This window comes from Callorhinus ursinus, unplaced genomic scaffold, assembly GCF_003265705.2.
Source record: "Callorhinus ursinus isolate GAN/ISIS: 27379988/994484 unplaced genomic scaffold, GSC_fseal_2.0 scaffold3, whole genome shotgun sequence".
NCBI lineage: Eukaryota > Metazoa > Chordata > Mammalia > Carnivora > Otariidae > Callorhinus > Callorhinus ursinus.
Genome location: NW_027397065.1, coordinates 2886628 through 2906230, shown reverse-complemented (window position 1 = coordinate 2906230; position 19603 = coordinate 2886628). Strand labels below are relative to the sequence as shown.

At 34.5% G+C, this 19603-nt stretch overlaps 1 protein-coding gene across 2 annotated transcripts in view; it reads left to right on the top strand.

The window, feature by feature from the left end:
- EDIL3 (EGF like repeats and discoidin domains 3) overlaps positions 1-19603 on the top strand; it is a 415090-nt gene that overhangs the window by 142504 nt on the left and 252983 nt on the right. For both annotated transcript variants that reach the window (XM_073887730.1, XM_025866595.2), the window contains exon 3: positions 1693-1722. In XM_073887730.1, coding sequence (XP_073743831.1) covers positions 1693-1722 — 30 coding nt within the window. The remainder of the gene's footprint in view (positions 1-1692; positions 1723-19603) is intronic.

Genomic DNA, 19603 nt, shown 5'->3' with positions numbered 1-19603 from the left:
TTTTAAATATTTATGTTCTCCACACCATGAACGCCAAGTGTGTTTGCTCTCTCCATTCTTTTATGTGCCAAGGAGACAAGCCAAACCGTGTGAGAGGAAAATACTGTCAGGACACAGAGTCAGTTTGTCTAAAGGTATGCTCTGTGCACAGGTAACCTTAATGGGAAAGAGTAGAGACCTCTCCCTGGCTACACAGTGATACCTTGATTAATGAATCACCTGGGAACAAAGCTCCTTTATAAGCAATTCAGCTGAGTAAATTTTTATTTTAAAACTTCATGGATCAAATGAAATAGTACCGGCTGGTGTCATGTAACTCAACGGTAATATTTGGGGTAAGCTGCGCTTGTGTACAGAGCAGAAATACCCCCTCACAGAGTCTGTCTGTTAGTGTAAAGGTGAAGAGGTGGATTCTAGGCAAAATTGTGAAGCAACTTCAGATAAACTCTTTTTTTCACTCTTACAACACCCCCTACATACACATAGCAGATTATTACCCTTGGAGACTGGCTGCTCTTAAAAATTCGTCCCTTTTAAAACAGGAATCAGACTGAATCACACTTTGAGTTATAGTTCATGTTACCTTATATTGATGTTATTTAGTAATGTCTTGGGGCACCTCAATGGCTCAGTCAGTTAAGTGTCCGACTCTTGATTTCTGTTCAGGTCATGATCTCAGGGTTGTGAGGTCGAGCCCCGTTGGGGACTCCACACTGGGCATGGAGTCTGCTTAAGATTCTGTCTCTCTCTCTGCACCACCCCCTCAATTTTTTTTTTAATTCCTCCCTTTTAAAACAGGAATCAGAATGATTCCCACTTTGAGTTATAGTTCATGTTACCTTATATTATCTAGTAATGCCTCAATCCTGGCTACAAGTTAATACCATTGAAAGAGATTCTGACTTAATTGGTTTGAGGTAGGGCCCAGAGTTCGGCATTCTAATATAAATTCGTGGTTGTGAACCACTGCTTTAGCATAAAGTTGTATTTTCATATTGTGGCCTTTCCTTTTATAATATCCCTGTTTATCGCTTGTGGGTTGTAGACCACGGCGTCAAAACCACTTGGGGTCAACCTTCAAAATTCAGGTTTTTGTGGCTTCGCCACAGAATCACCACTTCTGAATCTTAAAGTGTGTGATACGTGTGAGTTGAGTGGGTTTGTGTGTAACCTCTATCTCTTTTATAAAATGTCTACTTCATGGAACAAAATTTTTACTATCCACAATGCCTTTTGATTCCTCTTTGCTAACAGAAAATTCCCACAAAGTGGTGATGGTAGGGTATTCATATGTTATATACAATTTATATTTTTAAATAATATAATTCATAATAATTATAATTTACACTCAAACTAAATAAAGTCAATCTTGTTTGCAAAAAGGAAGGGAAATCAGATTCAGACAACTGAATGGTCTTTTCTAATAAATATGTATTTTAGAGTATAGAAGTATATAAATGTTAATTTAATGTAAATGCCCATTAATTTGTCATTATCCAATTATCTAATGGCAGATTTCTAATGTATTCAGAAAATTACAAGTCAGGAGCTTATAGTCATTGTTTGAAAATGCAGAATATATTTATGTTCTATTTATGTTCAACTTCTCTTTTTCTCTCTCTCTCCCTCCCCACCCCTCCCCACCCCCACCCTTTCCCTGTCCCCACTTCACCTCTTTTCCTCTTATGATAGCATCAGATGAAGAAGAGCCAACTTCAGCAGGTAAAGTTCCTATGTTGCTAATAAGATTATTTCTATTTAACTTAATGCCCCTATTAATGGACCCTTCATCCTTTGAAGTGGATTTTTTTCAGGTTTCAGCCAAAAAACTAGCACTGTTTTATTTATTGACTTTTATTTCTTGGACCCATTATGCTGTCCCAGATTAAATTATGTTGGTTATAAATTTTAAATAAAAAAAGAATTGAGGATAAACTACCACAGAGGAAAACACAATATAAAATATCACATCAACATTAAAGAATAAGGAAATGAGAAAATTAAAACATTAAGAAAAATGCCCAAAATAACAAAATGAGGAGGAAAAACTAAAATGATAAAGTGCAGAAAATTAATAAAATGAGCAGAATGAAAAAAGAAAATGGTAAAGTGACCTTCCATGATAGAATATTGCATTATCAAATATATAACTGGCACTAAACATGCTATTCATTTAAGGATAAAAATCATATTGTGTCAAACACTTTATTTAAAACAAATTTTTACAGTTATAACTTAATGATACTGAAACTTGGCATCATAACTTTGCTTCTCATCCAGCTAACCAGCATTTATCAAGCACAGCCTCAAGTTTGAACTAAGTACTATGAAGAATGCTAATGGTAGAGAAGGCGTTGTATCTTCTAGGTTCTAGGACAATGGGATGGATCAAAGAGAAATGCCAGGAGCCTGAAGACCAGACACATTTATAAGGATAAAGTAGGTGGCACACCTGTTGTGTTAGCAATAAATAAAAGGCCCAGGCAGACCAGCAACATCAGGAAAAGGGAGTCAGGTCCTGAGATGTAGGGGTCAGAGGCTGGTCTGAAGAGAAAAAACAGATCTCAGCACTAGATTCCTTCTTAGACAAGTAATTGCGGAAAGGAGTTAAGTCTGAGAGACAAGAGCAGGAAATGGTTACTGAAGCCAATGAACAAAAGGCAGCCTGATTTTATAGGAAGGAGGGGGTAATCTAGCCCAGTTACTGGAATTTAGGTACAAGGTAGGGTCATTTCAATTCATAAACCTAACTTATTTCAACTGGTTCCAGACTTCCTGATTTCTACCTTCCTCCAAAAGTGGCTGGGTGGGGATTTTTACCTGTAGGAGTAAATTTGAAAGATTAAAAATTCAGTGGAAGAAAATGAAGTAGATGTCACAAAAATCTTTCATAAACCCCAAGGATGCCTTATTGCATGATACTTATTATAAGTCCTTTGATAATGGAATCACAGAATTAGATAAACTCTCAATTATATGAGCTCCCTATCATTTTCTCCCAGTCTAGTCAATATTGTGTGGCCCATTTTTAGGAGCAATCTAATCACATGACTCAATAGCAAACTCATCCCTTGCTATGACTCCTCTTGTCTAGTTCCTGACTTCTTTTTGCCCTAACTTGATGCATTAGTGTTCACTGGGTTGCCCAAAGATTCTGTATTTCTCAACCTTAGTTGAGTTTTCTCTGTATCAATCCTTAATGAGCAAGATGCCTTTCTAGCCCAGGCTCATTCCTCTCCCATCTTACACCCCACACCTTGCTCTGTTGCCTGCCAAACAATTTTGGTGCCAATGCAAAAGAATTATGATTTTTGCATAGTGAGGATTAATTTTAACATAGTATAAATGATATTTAAGTATATAACTATTTCTTGGTGTGATTTTATTATTTTAAAGTTATTTTAATAATTTATCTGCCTACTAAGAAAACTTCTGGCAAATGCAATGGAGTATTTTTTTCCCTAAATATTTATTTTACTTTACAGTGATCTGAACATCATAAAGTTTAAATTATGGTTTAAAAGTATTTTTGTTTTTAGATGTGACCAGATGTTTTTGTTGTGATTTCAGCACAGACTTTTAGAATAGAACAAAAAGGTATTCTTAAGGAATATTTTAATGAAATATTTCATATACAGATCAGCATTGAGAAAATTTGTCATTTAGGAAAGCAGGCACTCCTTCTATATAAAAACTGCCAGTGGGAGTTAAATGTTTTCCTTTTAATTTTATCAAAGTACATAATAAAAAGAGTATTATTGTGTAGTATTAAACCTTTTGACAAAATATTTATTATGAGATTTGTGAAAACTTGGTTTCATAAGGAATGTGAATAGTTGTGGAAAGTGGATTATGATTATTTTAGTTCTTTTTGGTACCATTTGCCACCAGTTATTTCAACATTTTTCTTAAATGAATATTTATTGTCTGTTTATATAATATTCTTCTTTATTAATATTTATTCAAAATACATGTTTTATTTAAAACTGTTACACAGAATATATTTATTTCATAAATGGTTAATAATTCTCTGTTTCTACTCTCATCTTCTTCCATTAACAGAATTTATCTAGAATAATCTTTTCTAAGCTCAGACTCATGTCATGGTCCTTTATTTTTTCTTTCTTTCCTGGTATTTCTCCATACTGTTTATATCATCAATGAAATGCAATCTTTTGTTTGCCCCCCAAATTTTACCTGAATCAAACATTTATATGTTCCTACATGATATCTTCAATATCCTTATCAGACTCATATTCTTCCTTCAGATTCACAGCATAATTGGACAGTAATTCCTTCAAATACATACTTTAATTTCTTTAAATTAAATAATTTGAATGTTTCCAGTAGAAGATCTGCTACTCCTCAAAATTCAATAGAAGAAGAAATTGTAAAGTAAATGGGGGTGTCACAGCCTCCTGATTATTAGTTATTAACATATGAATTGTGAATTAAGAATGATCATTTTAAGCAAATCTACACATGACATCAGTGCAGGTCCCTAGTGGATACTGCTACTGAATGATACTATTTATTAAAAGTTTGCAGTGTATGGATATTGTATAACAAATCTAGGTTGTTTTTACCCCACAGGTACGCAGAATTGGATTAATTATAATTCCCCAATGTGACAAATTCTCATTGTTCAGAACTATTTCTAAAAAGAATAATAGGTTTCTATCTTGAATAATATATAGTGTGAAAAAATCAGAACGATAGACAATATAACTGAGAATTAATGAGATATTAGATAGTGTTTCACACGTTATAATGCTACAAAATGATATAGGCCTTTCTCTTTACAATAGAGCCTATTTGATTAGCCTTTAATTTAGAATTATTATGACTGCTATTATTAAAACAGATAACTGAACCCTCTAGTCTGTTTCCACATTACAATGTTTACAATATTTTCAAGCTTTATTCTGTGTTTATTTATTCAAAAATACCTAATTTCTCTTATTTGAACTTCTAAATTGCCATGCAAAAAAGTAAGCGCTTAATAACTGCTTTTTTTGTGTGTTATTTTGTGGAGGGGAAGCATAATACATCACATCTGCATTTCTCCTCTTGGGGATATATCCTGTTATTGAATATAGAGCATCTGCTTGTTAATCATTCAGCTCTGAAGGTTCTGATGGGATGCATTAGCCTAGAGGAACATGTTTTGTAGCATCTGAGTTACTAGGGCAGTTTCACCTAACACCTGTTTCTATAACTACTGAAAGCTCCTTTTTATTTATCTTAGTTGAATCTTATGCTCAGATATTTAAACATCTTATTTCATTGAGTATAAAGAGCACACCCATGAACTATACAAGAAATCTATTCAAACTAGGTTATATCCCAATAATTACAAACTAATGAGATTCATATTTTTGGAGTGGCCATACAGATGCTGTACTTTGAAATGAATCACCTTTAGTGGTGATATATATGATCCAATTATGTTGCTATTGCTCAAATAGTTTTTGGAAGCTCTCTTTTGAAGTTTCCTTCAGAATCTGCTTATGACATTGTAACATAAATTATTCCTTTATAGTTTCAGAACTGTGCTACTATATTCATCAGACTTTGGACTAATAAATATGCCTTCAAAAACAAAGATTTACAATTATTAAGAATGTGTAGTGTGTGTGTATCTGTGCGTGTGAAATATAGATCAGTTTATAACTTTGAAAAGAAATCAGTTTACAACTTTTGAAAGGTGATACATAATATTTAGATTAAATTCCATAAAATAACACTCTTTAATAAAGTTAAGTCAGTGGTTGCTTCCCACTCAGTTGCACAAATCCAATTTTCGTTTATCTTTTATTTAAATTTCATAATAGGGAGAGGCTTCATAAACTGATTATACCAATACTTTTGTCTGTGTCCTTTAAAAAATTAAGACATTTGCATTAGAAAATTGACTTCTACAAATGAGCAGGTCTATATAAAAATTTAATTTATTAACCATAAGGTATATTAAATCAAGCTTATTCTCACATAAATTTCCTCATTCCTCTTAATTTATTTTGTCTTATTAGCTAGTATTTTACCTCTCTGGAAATACCATTTATTCATCAAGTTGATGAAATCATTATAAGAATAACAGCAGGGCCAGAAATGAGAAGTGTTATTGAATGGGATCAAAATTGGTCAAAAACGGGCTTGTGGAAGTCTTAGAGCTCTACAGTAGGACAGTGGCTAAAATTAAAACCAAATACTGTTTTATTCTTACCACCGCAAAAGCAAAGCTTGATTTTTTTTTTCTTTTTCTCTTGCCTAAGGAGAGATTTTTAATTGTTCTGTCACTTTTTTTTTTTAATATTAAAGAACTGGGTTTGGGCTTATATAAATACTGAGCTAACAAATAATAACAAAAAGTTATGATTAGAAAAAATGGAACTTTCAGGTGAATGTAAAAGACCACCAGCTATGTTAAAACACTAAACTTTGAAAGCTATACTGTTCTTTACATGTTTATAATGTTAAAATTTCATAGTTTACTTAAATGTTAAACTTATTTGAGGACTATCGATATCTGATCCCACTTGGTAGTGTTGATAGACGTTGCCACCTGGATACAGTAGTTTCTAATAAACTAATTGTGATCTCTGCGATGCCCATCAGAGATCCAGACAATAGTGACGGGGCACGCCAGAGCATCATCATTTTCACTGTTTCCTTCTAAATCTTTTAATATGTTTAATCTTTCAAAAGACCAGCTTGGCCACTGAGGAAGTACACACAACACCAGTCATCTACACATATAATAGAACACTGATGGGCAGTAGTAAAGATTTATAACTGTAGTTTTACATATATAAATATATATTTATGCCTTATAGATAAACCATATGTATATGGTTACATGGATAAACCGTGTGTGGTATAAATATATGAATATATGTATGTATGCATGTGTGTGTGTATATATATATATGTTTAAAACAAATGTTACATATTTCTGCAGCTAAACACAGTACACAGAGTAATTAGATATTTTTCTCTAACTTTTAAAAGTATTCAATTTTGGCCCTACAAAAGCTTCCCTTCTGTTTATAGTGAATTTTGTGATTTTCTTAACTATGGTATAGATTTCTTTTAGACTCTTTCCTGTTTTTTTTTATGAAATTTAATTCTACATGGCTGACTTTGTTCAATTATTCTACAACCCATGCATTTTGAAAATGAATAATATCTTACCATATTATTCTCTAATGAACAAGAGTTGCTTTTGCATTCTGATCTTAGCACTTTACTTCCTTGCGGTCTGAAATAGAGCTTCACATCCTCGTTTTTGTTCACCTTACATTTGTTACACATTTTCTTCTTTTCTGTATAGACATATTTTCCCTTCAGTGCCTGGAGCAACTTTACTAATTATTTTATCAAGTATATTCTTGTTCATAAAGATATGCTAAGGAGGCTTAAATGTTAAAAAAACTTATATGTAAAAACCAGAAGTTTGTTGCTATGATCTCTAAAAACCAGAAGTTATTATCTGCAGATTCTCAATGGAATAAGGAGGAAACCATTGCTTCTAAAGATTTGGCTTTGTCCAGTTTACTGAGGCTTTAGTGAAAACACCAAATAGAGCTAACATTTTTTTTTTATAAAGCAAAACATTTTATTGATGTGTGACATTATATTGAACTGTAAGAAAAAATATAGTTGTTATTTAAATCTCTGTTTTATGTAGATAGTATTTTTTCATGTTTTTACTAAGATAAACTTCACTGTAGTATAGGATCATGTTACCAGTAGGGAATTTGAGAGATTACCTACTCCATATCTTTCTCTTTAGACAAGTGTAAGAATATGTTTATAACTCTATGAATATAGATATAGTTATATAATCTATCATCTTTCCCCAAAAAGTGTAAATCTGAACTTGAAGTAAAGTTAAAATATTGCCAAGAAATAAGTGAAATAACAAAAATCCCTCATAGTATAACTTGAAGATATAATTTCTTCAGTAGTATATGTTAATATCTAGCAATGCATACATTCTAAAAACAGTTATTGTTTGACATGCTTTTATTTATTTATTCATTCATTCATTCATTCATTTTTGAGAGAGAGCAGGGCAGAGGGAGTGAGAGAATCTTAAGCAGGCTCCATGCCCAGAGCAGAGCCTGTCGTGGGGCTTAAATCTCAAAACCGTGAGATCATGAGCTGAGCCGAAATCAAAAGTTGGACCTCAACCAGCTGAACCACCCAGGTGCTCCTGTGTGACATGCTTTAGTTGTAAAAGAAAAGTCAGTTTAATGTTGCTTGATTAATAAGGGATTTTATTGGCTCACAGAATTGATAATAACTCATTGATATCACTAAAAATCTGTGTTTGAAACAACCAGCTACTCAAGCCCTTCCCCTGGAGCCTAAAGTTAATTTCTGCTTTCTCTTGGGATCAGGAGCTAAGGGGCAGATACATGAACAAGAATCAGGGTACTCTTTTGGAAGAGACAGGTGGAGGTATATACTAGGTCAATGACCAGTAAAGCTTATAAGTAACCGTTATAAGACACCTTGTTGTCATTTTTAACTACTTTCTTAGTTCTTCTACACTTTGGTATGTTTTTTGTATTATTTTATAAAAATTCTTAGGAGACTCTGGAAATCTGAGAGTTGAGAAATACCTCAATACACATCTCAGTAATACTAAAGTCTGTATTCATATTTGCAATGTTTTACATCATGACTTTTAAAATCTCATCTTCACTATGTATTTTCTCTCATATGCTTAAAAATATTTTATGCTTGCCAAAACTGCCTATATGTTATTACCTTTATTGAACTAATCTCTTTTTTGCTTTAATGATCTGTTTCTACAGAAACTACTAAGTTGCTCAACTCTAGTTCTTATGTGCTACTAACTGTAATCTTCCTCTCCCACATTTCAAAAAAATGCCAGTCATGTTAAATTTCATTGTCCAGAAATTCCTAAGAGCATTAGATACTATCATTACTTAGCTTAACCCAGGCTGATATTATCTTATTATAGATAAACATTTTTTATCATGAACTTATAGCCAAAACATAATAATTTTGTTTAGAATATTAGAAAATGACCATTCAAATTTAGTAAAATTTTTAAACTTGGGGAAAATATGTGACTTAATCTTTGCATGTATGTTGCTGCAGCTTTAAAAATTCAACTTTTTGAAGCTCACTTCCATCATAATGTTGAAAAATAACTCCAGAGGAGGTGTAAATAAAATTTTGATTTAATGTTTGTAGAAATTTCATATTATTTCAATTAATAATAGTTAGATTTTGTGCTGTTGACCTTTAGAATACTGGGAGAAAAAACAAAAATTAAACCCAAGTTAATGTTAAGCTCAAATACTGAAAAAGCACCAAATTAAAAACAAAATGGTCAGAAAAGTATACAAATGGAAGTGGAGAGTGTATCAGTAAGGATTCTCCAGAGAAGCAGAACCATATAGGGACACCTGGGTAGCTCAGTTGGTTTTGTTTTTTTTTTTTAAAGATTTTATTTATTTATTTGAGAGAGAGAGAATGAGAGATAGCACGAGAGGGAAGAGGGTCAGAGGGAGAAGCAGACTCCCCGCCGAGCAGGGAGCCCGATGTGGGACTCGATCCCGGGACTCCAGGATCATGACCTGAGCCGAAGGCAGTTGCTTAACCGACTGAGCCACCCAGGCGCCCCGGTAGCTCAGTTGGTTAAGCATCTGACTCTTGATTTTGTTTCGGGTCATAATCTCGGGGTTGTGAGATGGAGCCCCACGTCAGGCTCCATGCTGAGTGTGGAGCCGGCTTAAGATTCTTTCTCTCCCTTTCGCATGCCTCTACCACCCACTCCTGCACACTCCCTCTCTCGCTCTCAATCACTCAATAACCCATATGTGTGTATGTGTATAAATACATAATATATATAGTCTAAGATTTATTTTAAGGAATTGACTCACATGATTGTAGGCTTTGGCAAGTCCCAAATCTGTAGGGCAAGCCAGGTCAGCTGGAAACTCAGGTAGGATTTTTATGTCACAGTCTTGAGTCAAAGTTCTTTTTCTCAGGGGAACCTCAGGTTTTACTCTTAAGGCCTTTAATTGACTGATTGGAGGAAGCCCACCCACATTATAGAGGCTAATCTGCTTTTTTAAAGTCAACTGATTGTAGACAGCTACAAAATATCTCCACAGGAACATCTAGACTAGTATTTGACCACGGGAACTGGACACCATAGTCTTAGCCAAGTTGACACATAAAGTATAACCATCATAGAGAGTGAATAAAAATTATGTAAATGTAAAATATTTTAATTCTCAATAAAACTATTTCCGGAGAAACAGATAAACATAATTTCTAACATTTAATAATGTGCTTGTTGCTTCACCATCTGTACACACATAGACTTTGAGCTTCTTTAATTTTTAATCTTCCCTATATTGGTTGGATTTATCTTTAAGGCCATCTCCAGTTGTCTGGCCCATTTTTTTGCTGTCTCTAGTTTCACCTCAAAGTTTAATACAAATAGATCACTGAGAAGTATTAATTTAATATTCCAGGGATTTGTGGGCTCTCAAGGAAGGCATTAAACTTTCTGGTTCATGATGGATAAGATAAAACTCCATGGACTTGTAAGCCTGAACCTATACTTTTAGTGTTTTTATCTTCAGATAAATAGCTATCTCCTGCCTATAAAGTATTTTCCTTTTACAGCTTTCATTTTCATCATCTGTAAAATGGGATAATAATAATGCCCACCTTAGAGGTTTGCTATAGGGATTAAACGTGATGATACATTACAGCACTTACCACATGATGCCCATTCTATAAGTACAGGGAATCTAAACGTTATTTTTACTTTCGTTATCATCAGTGTTATTTTCCATATTATTATTACTATTATTGTTAGTATTTTGATTATGATTTTTAGGGAATATGTGGAGTGTTCTGTGTACAGTATTTATTTAATTTTCACAATAAAGCAATACAGCTTAAAGATAAAATATATCTATATACCTATAATCTATCTGTCATCTATCTGTCTATCTATATTCCTGCTTCTAGAGGAGAACACTGAATTTTAAAGCATAAAGATATATGCTCAAAGTCATATAATTAACAAGTAACAGCAGCAAGATTCAAATTCAACTTTCCCTGGGAAAACTTGTATTTATTCTACTTCAGCAAACTCTGCTTTTTTATCCGCATGTAAATAGTTTTAAATAATATATATTTCTTTCAATTATAAAAGCAATACACAGTTATTCAATCTTTATGCATATATTATAAAACTGAAACTAATAGCGTGCAAAATTTTACCTATCATTTTAAATGATGGTCTGATTGCTAGTAATTTATGGGCCTTGTAGATATTCTTTAAAAGAGTAAAATAGGAAATGAAAATCCACCTGACTGCCTCCATCTATATTGAATATTTGCATTAAAAAAAAAATAGTCTGCCTCAATCTAGCAGCTCTTACAGTCTTCTCCATCCCAGTGGCTCAGGATGGAAACTGGATATAATTTGTACCCTTCTCCATTACCCCTCTGGATGCATTTTCTAAGACTGCCACCCTGTCCTTCTGTTTCTGTAAAACCAGCACAAACCCTGGGCACATTCCTGTCATAGGCAGGGCTGTGCACTCACAGATCCGTCTGATGGCTTCTCCCAAAGGTGTCTGCATGACTACTTGATCACATCTTTCCCGTCTTGATCCAAAGATGTCTTCTCAGGAAGGCCTGCCTTCTGTTTGTCTCTAAAAAGGTCACATCTTTTCCACTTTGTCAGGTCTCCTGGTCTGCTTTATTTTTTAATGTTAGCACTGTCTGAACACTCTACATATATCACTTCTTTATTGTCTATCCAGGCTGAATATAAACTCCTGAGGCATGGGATTTTTTTTTTTTTTTTGGTCTATTTTATTCGCTACTGAATCTCCACCTACTAGAATGATGTTTGGTATATGATAGATGCTTAATAAATACTTGTTGTATGATTGAATTAATGAATAAAGTCAGCCATACTGATTATATGCTGATTTTAAAGCACTATCAACCCAAGAACATACACAGTTCTTCTTTATAAAATGAAATAGGGGGGTGATGATAGATGTATTTCCCCATTTAAGAAATAAATAAAGGATAACACTAATAATTTGCTAAGAATCTTAAAGATACTTTAAAATTACTGAAATCTGTTGGCATTGGTCTTTGTTTTTCTGCTTTTGTTGCACTAGAGTAAATGTGTTTTGCTTGGTAATTCTTTCAGGGTGGTGTCCTCAGAATGTCAGTAATTTAACCATTGTTAGTAATTACTCTGTGGAAACTGCAGCAGTGATTTTAAGAACCCTCAGACTTGACAGCAACCATAATCCAGTGCTGGGCATGGGCAGGAGAGTGGGTGGCTCAGGGCAAGGAGGCAGCACATAATGCAGGAAGCTGCACACAGGGACCCGGCAGGCCTGCGGGGCCACTGGGCTACCTGAGTTTGAACTCCAAGAGGAATGAGAAAGGGCCTGCAGTTGTTTAGTATCATAACTTAGTCATGACCACGTCCTTATTGATTCCTGTCTCCTCAAGTTCACAGATACTTCCGAGAAATCTTTTTTTTTTTTTCAAAGTTGCATGGATGGTAGATTTTTTTAGGACTTTGAGTAGCACATTTAAAAATAAAATGTACCTGGGCATAGTATATTTTGGGGATACACTTAAAAAAAAGATGGTTGCCCAAAGCAGACTTTCAATTGCTAGAAATCACCAAGATTTATAGGTTCATTCCCTATTTATTCAGCTAATTTTCTGCTTCTCTAAACAGAAGTCTAAATGAGAAATACCCAGTATTTTTTATCCAATTTAAGTGATATGCTTAACATAATACCCATATCTATTCATATCTAATTCTCTGCTTCTCTAGACATAAATCTAAACAAGAAAATCTCCAGTATTTTTCTTTATCTAATTTAAACAATGTCCAGTATTTTTATCCAATTTAAATAACATTGTTGATTGTTTCAAAAGCTTACCAGAGGCTTTTGGAAAAGAATGAACAATCCAGTCCTCAAAAATAAAAACAAAGAATAAAACCCACTGTACATATCTGCCAGTGATTTGTGCCAGGGCTTTAGATGTTCTACAGAGGACATCATGATGCCTGCCTGAGACAGAGGCACTCTGAAATTACTTCATCCCATAACTTAGGGTTGAAAAATGGATTGAGAGGAATTCTGCAAGTACTGAGCTACTAATATAAACAAAGCTACAATAAGAATAATTGGAAAGTGAACAGACAGGGATTTTTTTCCCCCGGAATTTTAACATTCTGCACCTTCACCTATCTAAACACATTGTTTTACACTGTTTTATTTATAAGATCATCAAGAAACCACTAACAATTCTGATTCATGTTGAGTTCCTATGATATGCCAATCCTTAGTTTGATAATCTTCAGGCAGAATACTCAAGGAATTTGTCTAACTTTCGAGATTGTTGAGAATTCATAGAACTGTAGAAAAGGAAGATTAGCATATTTTTAAGTAACTTGAGTTTTCAAAGGTGATTTTATTTTCATTCTCTTTTGTGTCTGTCTCCCAGTTACTCTGTGCTCCCTGACACTTGGGTTGGTGGTAGGAGGTTGAGGGATAAAACTAATGATTCACACTAATTTTATTCTTATTCTGGAAATGAGGGAACCAACAAAAGCTGGTCCCTTAAGGCATTCTTTCATTTTACTCATGAAACCTGTACCTGGTTTTTATGACCCGTCACACCATGTTTCTTCTCCCTAGGAGATAACAGCCTCCTCTATTCCAAGTCATACATGCTGTGTTCATTCTTACCTCAAAGCTTTAATTCACATTTTTCTGTTTAGAGCATGCTTCTCTTTCCCTGTCATATCTCCAAAACCTATCCATCTTTCACACTCACAAGATGTGGAGAGGCAATAGTTTCTATCCTTAAAGGGTTTTAGTTCCTTTGTTATGTTCTGGATCTGCATTGGAGTTGTTTTTCCACTTAGGCTGGGGACTCACATTTGACTATGAGTCATCCTTCTATTGCATTCCCAACAATGCTGAAAACAGTCAGGGATGAATACCTGTTTCATGATCTCTAGATAATATCATTAAAAGTGTTATCACCTGTTGAGATCATAAAACAGAGAGGAGGGTGAGGGAGAGCGATCGATCAAATGAACAGTGCTTTTCAAATATAGAAAATATGTAAACTGTATCATAGTACCCATACGCAGGCACTGGATTTGTGCAGACTGCAACTATGTAAGTCACTTTTCTTGATTTATATCATTCTCTTATCACTTTATCTATAGCTATGTTTCCCAATGTTTCCACAACCAATTACCATAACCCTGGTGATATAAAACAACACTAATTTATTCCCTCACAGTTCTGAAGATCAGAGGTCTGAAATCAGGGTGTCATCAGCGTTGTGCTCACGCTGAGCACTCTAGGGAAGAATCCTTCCTTACCTCTTCCCGTTCATGGTGGCTGCAGCATTTCTTGGCTTCCTTGGCTATAGCCACATCACTCCGATCTCTGCCCCATATTGGCATTACCTTTTCCTTTTAAGTCTGTGGCTTCTCTTATTCTTTCTATTATAAGGACACTTGTCATTGGATTTAAGACCCACTCAGGTACTCTAGGATGATTTCACTTCAAGATCCTTAATTAGGATCTTTTTTTTCAAATAAGGTAACATTCAGAGGTTCCAGGGATTTGGCTGTGGACATATCTTTTGGGGGAATACTATTCAACCTACTCCAGCAGCTGAAGTAAGATGTGGTAAATAAATATAAAATAAATTAGCTTATTTTCTGGACCTGAAATTTTTAAGTAAATGAACATGTTAATGTATAATGAAAGATTCAAAAGAGGTGGTAGAATATTTGTTCTTGTACTTCTGATATTTTGAACTTCCTGGCTTAAAAAATTGGTCATAAAAATATAATGATGAGATCCTAGTTTACTCAATAAAACAACATGGATAGCATTCATAAAGCCTGCAGATTTTGTCAGAACCTTAGCCAATATAATTCAATAAAGGTGAAGCTAACCTCAGTATCAGTGGAAATTGTTTATGTTTGAAGAAATGATTTCTAGGTAAAAAATAAATTAGATTAATAGGTAATATTTTAACTCTATGGTTGTTTGTGAAACATCTGGAGAGAGAAAAACCAGAGATAATATTATAACCACATTATAAAGTAGCTTCTTTTCATTTTAAAGAAGAAAAATAATATTCACAAATTTCTTCTTAAATATTTTGACATAACTTTATAATTGCTTGATGTTTTATTGAGTCTCCAACCTTAATTCTGGATTCATTAATTTGTAAATGCCAGGAAAAGAAAAGCAGAACCACAGATTATAGAAACCTAAATGCCTTTGTTTTACCCAGTCAGCTTAGAAGAAACACAGAATTAGAAAACATAAAACTAAACCTTACCTTATTTCCATTTCAGTTTTATCATTTATTGGCAGAAAAAATCAGCTCAATATGGATGATCTGTTTTGAATAGAAAATAAATATTTACTGTGGTAAATGAGAACAGTATTTTGTCCAAATTCATTTTAGCAATTTGGGAGCTAAAGCTTGATCTTACTGTGAAGAATACAGGGATTTTGAAACTATTGCTACTTTAAATTTCACTTTCATGATCATTTTAACATATAAATCTTGTTGGTAAACTACCAATATTTTTTACATCTAGAAAATGTCCCTTGAGGGGAGTGATGCTAAAAGATGAATTAGAATGGGCTTAGAAACAAGTCTAAGCTCTTTCTAGATTTAGGTAGCAAGAATCAAGTGTCCCACTATGATGTCAAAACGACTCCTGGGAAATCATCATGTTGAGTAACTTGAGGGATAGAGCAGAAAATACCAGTAGATTGCTGTAAAAAAATGTGTCAGGAAAACATTTTAATGGAATTTCTTCCACTTTATTTACCATGAACTGGCTACTCAATAAATATGTGTTTTCTGTTGCTGAGTGTTACAGCACTGCCAATGTTTCTACCCCATGATTGATAGAAATTGAGAATAGCTTTAGTGTTCACCATCTGTCATTAAAGAGTCAAATTCTTCAAGTGGACACAGCTTCTTTATAAGATTTTAAATATTATGGCTGTTACACATTTCACATTGCCTCTGTGGACAAGATGCAACTTTGCATCATGCAAGTGACACATCTGACTTTATTGATTTTTTTTGCTCCTTGTCAGATTACTGTCCATTCTTAATTTGGTTGGTTATTTGAATGTTTCTAGCTATTTCGCATATTTTGGGGCTATCTAAAAACTTTCCTGGGTGCCTGGGTGGCTCAGTTGGTTAAGCGACTGCCTTCAGCTCAGGTCATGATCCTGGAGTCCCGGGATCGAGTCCCGCATCAGGCTCCCTGCTCAGCGGGGAGTCTGCTTCTCTCTCTGACCTTCTTCCCTCTCGTGCTCTCTATCTCTCATTCTCTCTCTCAAATAAATAAATAAAATCTTTAAAAATAAAAAAGTAAAAAAAACTTTCCTGAACAAAGTGGGAAAAAAGATATGTATAAACATATATTCATGACTGAGTAAAAAGTTACTACTTTAATTTTCAAGGCTATTTACAGGGCACATTGCACTTAAAAATTATACAAAAGTAACATTTCTCTTTTAGGTCATGCAGCCATTTTTTGATAGTTGGCCTTGGGCCAATTAACTTATGCTTATAAATGGTCACAATAGAAAAAAGAATTTTAAGAATGATTTTGAGATCACTAATATGCCATTTAAAAGAAGAGCATAAGGCTCTTTGAAGGATACTTATATATCCCCACGTTAATTGGAACTTAAGCAGACAAGGGAAGGACAGTTTGCATGTAGACTTAGAGATAGAAACTAATTGGATAATAAATAAATGGAGGGCATTTAATGGAGATGCATGCAAATTTCAAAATAGAATTGAAGAAAAAGAAAGAATTTTATAATTAAGGAATGGGCTGAACATCAAAAACATGGAACTTAGTTATAAAAATATATTAATTATCCTTTTTTAAAAAATTTATTTTATTTTGTTATGTTATGTTAGTCACCATACAGTACATCATTAGTTTTTGATGTAGTGATCCATGATTCATTGTTTTTGTATCACACCCAGGGCCTCATGCAATACGTGCCCTCTTTAATACCCATCCTCCCGCCCCCCTCCCCTCTAAAACTCTCAGTTTGTTTCTCAGAGTCCATAGTCTCTCATGGTTTGTCTCCCCCTCCTATTTCCCCCCCTTCATTTTTCCCTTCTTTCTCCTATTGTCCACCCTACTATTCCTTATTTACCACAAATAAGTGAAACCATATGATAATTGACTTTCTCTGTTTGACTTATTTCACTTAGCATAATCTGCTCCAGTCCCATCCCTGTTGGTGTAAAAGTTGGGTATTCAGCCTTTCTGATGGCTGAGTAGTATTCCATTGCATATATGGACCACATCTTCTTTATCCATTCATCTGTTGAAGGGCATCTCGGCTCTTTCCACAGTTTGGCTATTGCAGACATTGCTGCTATGAACATTGGGGTGCATATGGCCCTTCTTTTCCCTACATCTGTGTCTTTGGGGCAAATACCCGGGAGTACAATTGCTGGGTCATAGGGTAGCTCTATTTTTAATTTTTTGAGGAACCTCCACACTGTTTTCCAAAGTGGCTATACCAACTTGCATTCCCGCCAACAGTGTAAGAGGACTCCCCTTTCTCCACAACCTCTCCAACCTTTGTTGTTTCTTGCCTTGTCAATTTTTGCCATTCTAACTAGTGTAAGGTGGTATCTCGATGTGGTTTTAATTTGAATTTCCCTGATGGCTAATGATGATGAACATGTTTTCATGTGTCTGTTAGCCATTTGTATGTCTTCTTTGGAGAAGTGTCTGTTCATGTCTTCTGCCCATTTTTTGACTCGATTATTTGTTTTTTGGGTGTTGAGTTTGAGAAGTTCTTTATAGATATTGGATAGCAACCCTTTGTCTGTAGTGTCATTTGCAAATATATTCTCCCATTCTGTGGGTTGCCTCTTTGTTTTGTTGGCTGTTTCCTTTGCTGTGCAGAAGCTTTTTATCTTGATGAAGTCCCAAAAGTTCATTTTCCCTTTTGTTTCACTTGCCTTTAGAGATGTGTCTTGAAAGAAGTTGCTGTGGCCGATGTTGAAGAGGTTACTGCCTATGTTCTCCTCTAGGATTTTGATGGATTCCTGTCTCACATTGAGGTCTTTCATCCATTTTGAGTTTATCTTTGTGTAGGGTGTTAGAGAATGGTTGAGTTTCATTCTTCTGCATGTGGCTGTCCAATTTTCCCAGCACCATTTATTGAAGAGACTGTCTTTTCCATTTCATATTTTTTCCTGCTTTGTCGAAGATTATTTGACCATAGAGTTGAGGGTCCATATCTGCGCTCTCTATTCTGTTCCATTAGTCTATATGTCTGTTTTTGTGCCAGTACCATGCTCTTTTGGTGATCACAGCTTTGAAATATAGCTTGAAATCAGACAATGTGATGCCCCCAGCTTTGTTTTTCTTTTTCAACATTTCCTTGGCGATTTGGGGTCTTTTCTGATTCCATACAAATTTTAGGATTGTTTGTTCCAGCACTTTGAAAAATGTCATTGGAATTTTGATCAGGATGGTGTTGAAGGTATAGATTGCTCTGGGCAGCATAGACATTTTAACAATGTTTTTTCTTCTGATCCACGAGCGTGGAATGTTTTTCCATCTTTGTGTCTTCTTCAGTTTCTTTCATGAGTGTTCTGTAGTTCCTAGAGTATAGATCCTTTACCTCTTTGAGTAGGTTTATTCCGAGGTATCATATGGGTTTTGGCGTTACTGTAAATGGAATCGATTCTCTAATTCTCTTTCAACAGTTCCATTGTTAGTGTATAAGAAAGCAACTGATTTTTGTGCATTGATGTTGTATCCTGCCACATTACTGAATTGTTGTATGAGTTCTAGTAATTTGGGGGTGGAGTCTTTTGGATTTTCCACATAAAGTATCATGTCATCTGCAAAGAGAGAGATTTTGACTTTTTCTTTGCCAATTTGAATACCTTTTATTTCTTTTTGTTGTCTGATTGCTGTTGCTAGGACTTCTAGTACTATGTTGAACAATAGCGGTGAGAGTGGGCATCCTTGTCGTCTTCCTGATCTTAAGGGAAAGGCTCTCAGCTTTCCTTCTTTGAGGATGATATTTGCTATGGGTTTTTCATAGATGGATTTTATGAACTTGAGGAATAGTCCCTCTATCCCTATACTCGGAAGAGTTTTAATCAGGAAAGGATGCTATATTTTGTGAAATGCTTTTTCTGCATTAATTGAGAGGACCATGTGGTTCTTATCTCTCTTCTTATTAATATGTTCTGTCACATTGATTTGTGAATGTTGAACCACCTTTGCATCCTGAGGATAAATCCCACTTGGTCATGGTGGATGATCCTTTTAATGTATTGTTGGATCCTATTAGCTAGGATTTTGTTGAGAATTTTGCAATCCATATTCATCAAGGATATAGGTCTGAAATTCTCTGTTTTGATGGAGTCTTTGCCTGGTTTGGGGATTAAGGTAATGCTGGCCTCATAGAATGAGTCTGGAAACTTTCCTTCTGTTTTTATT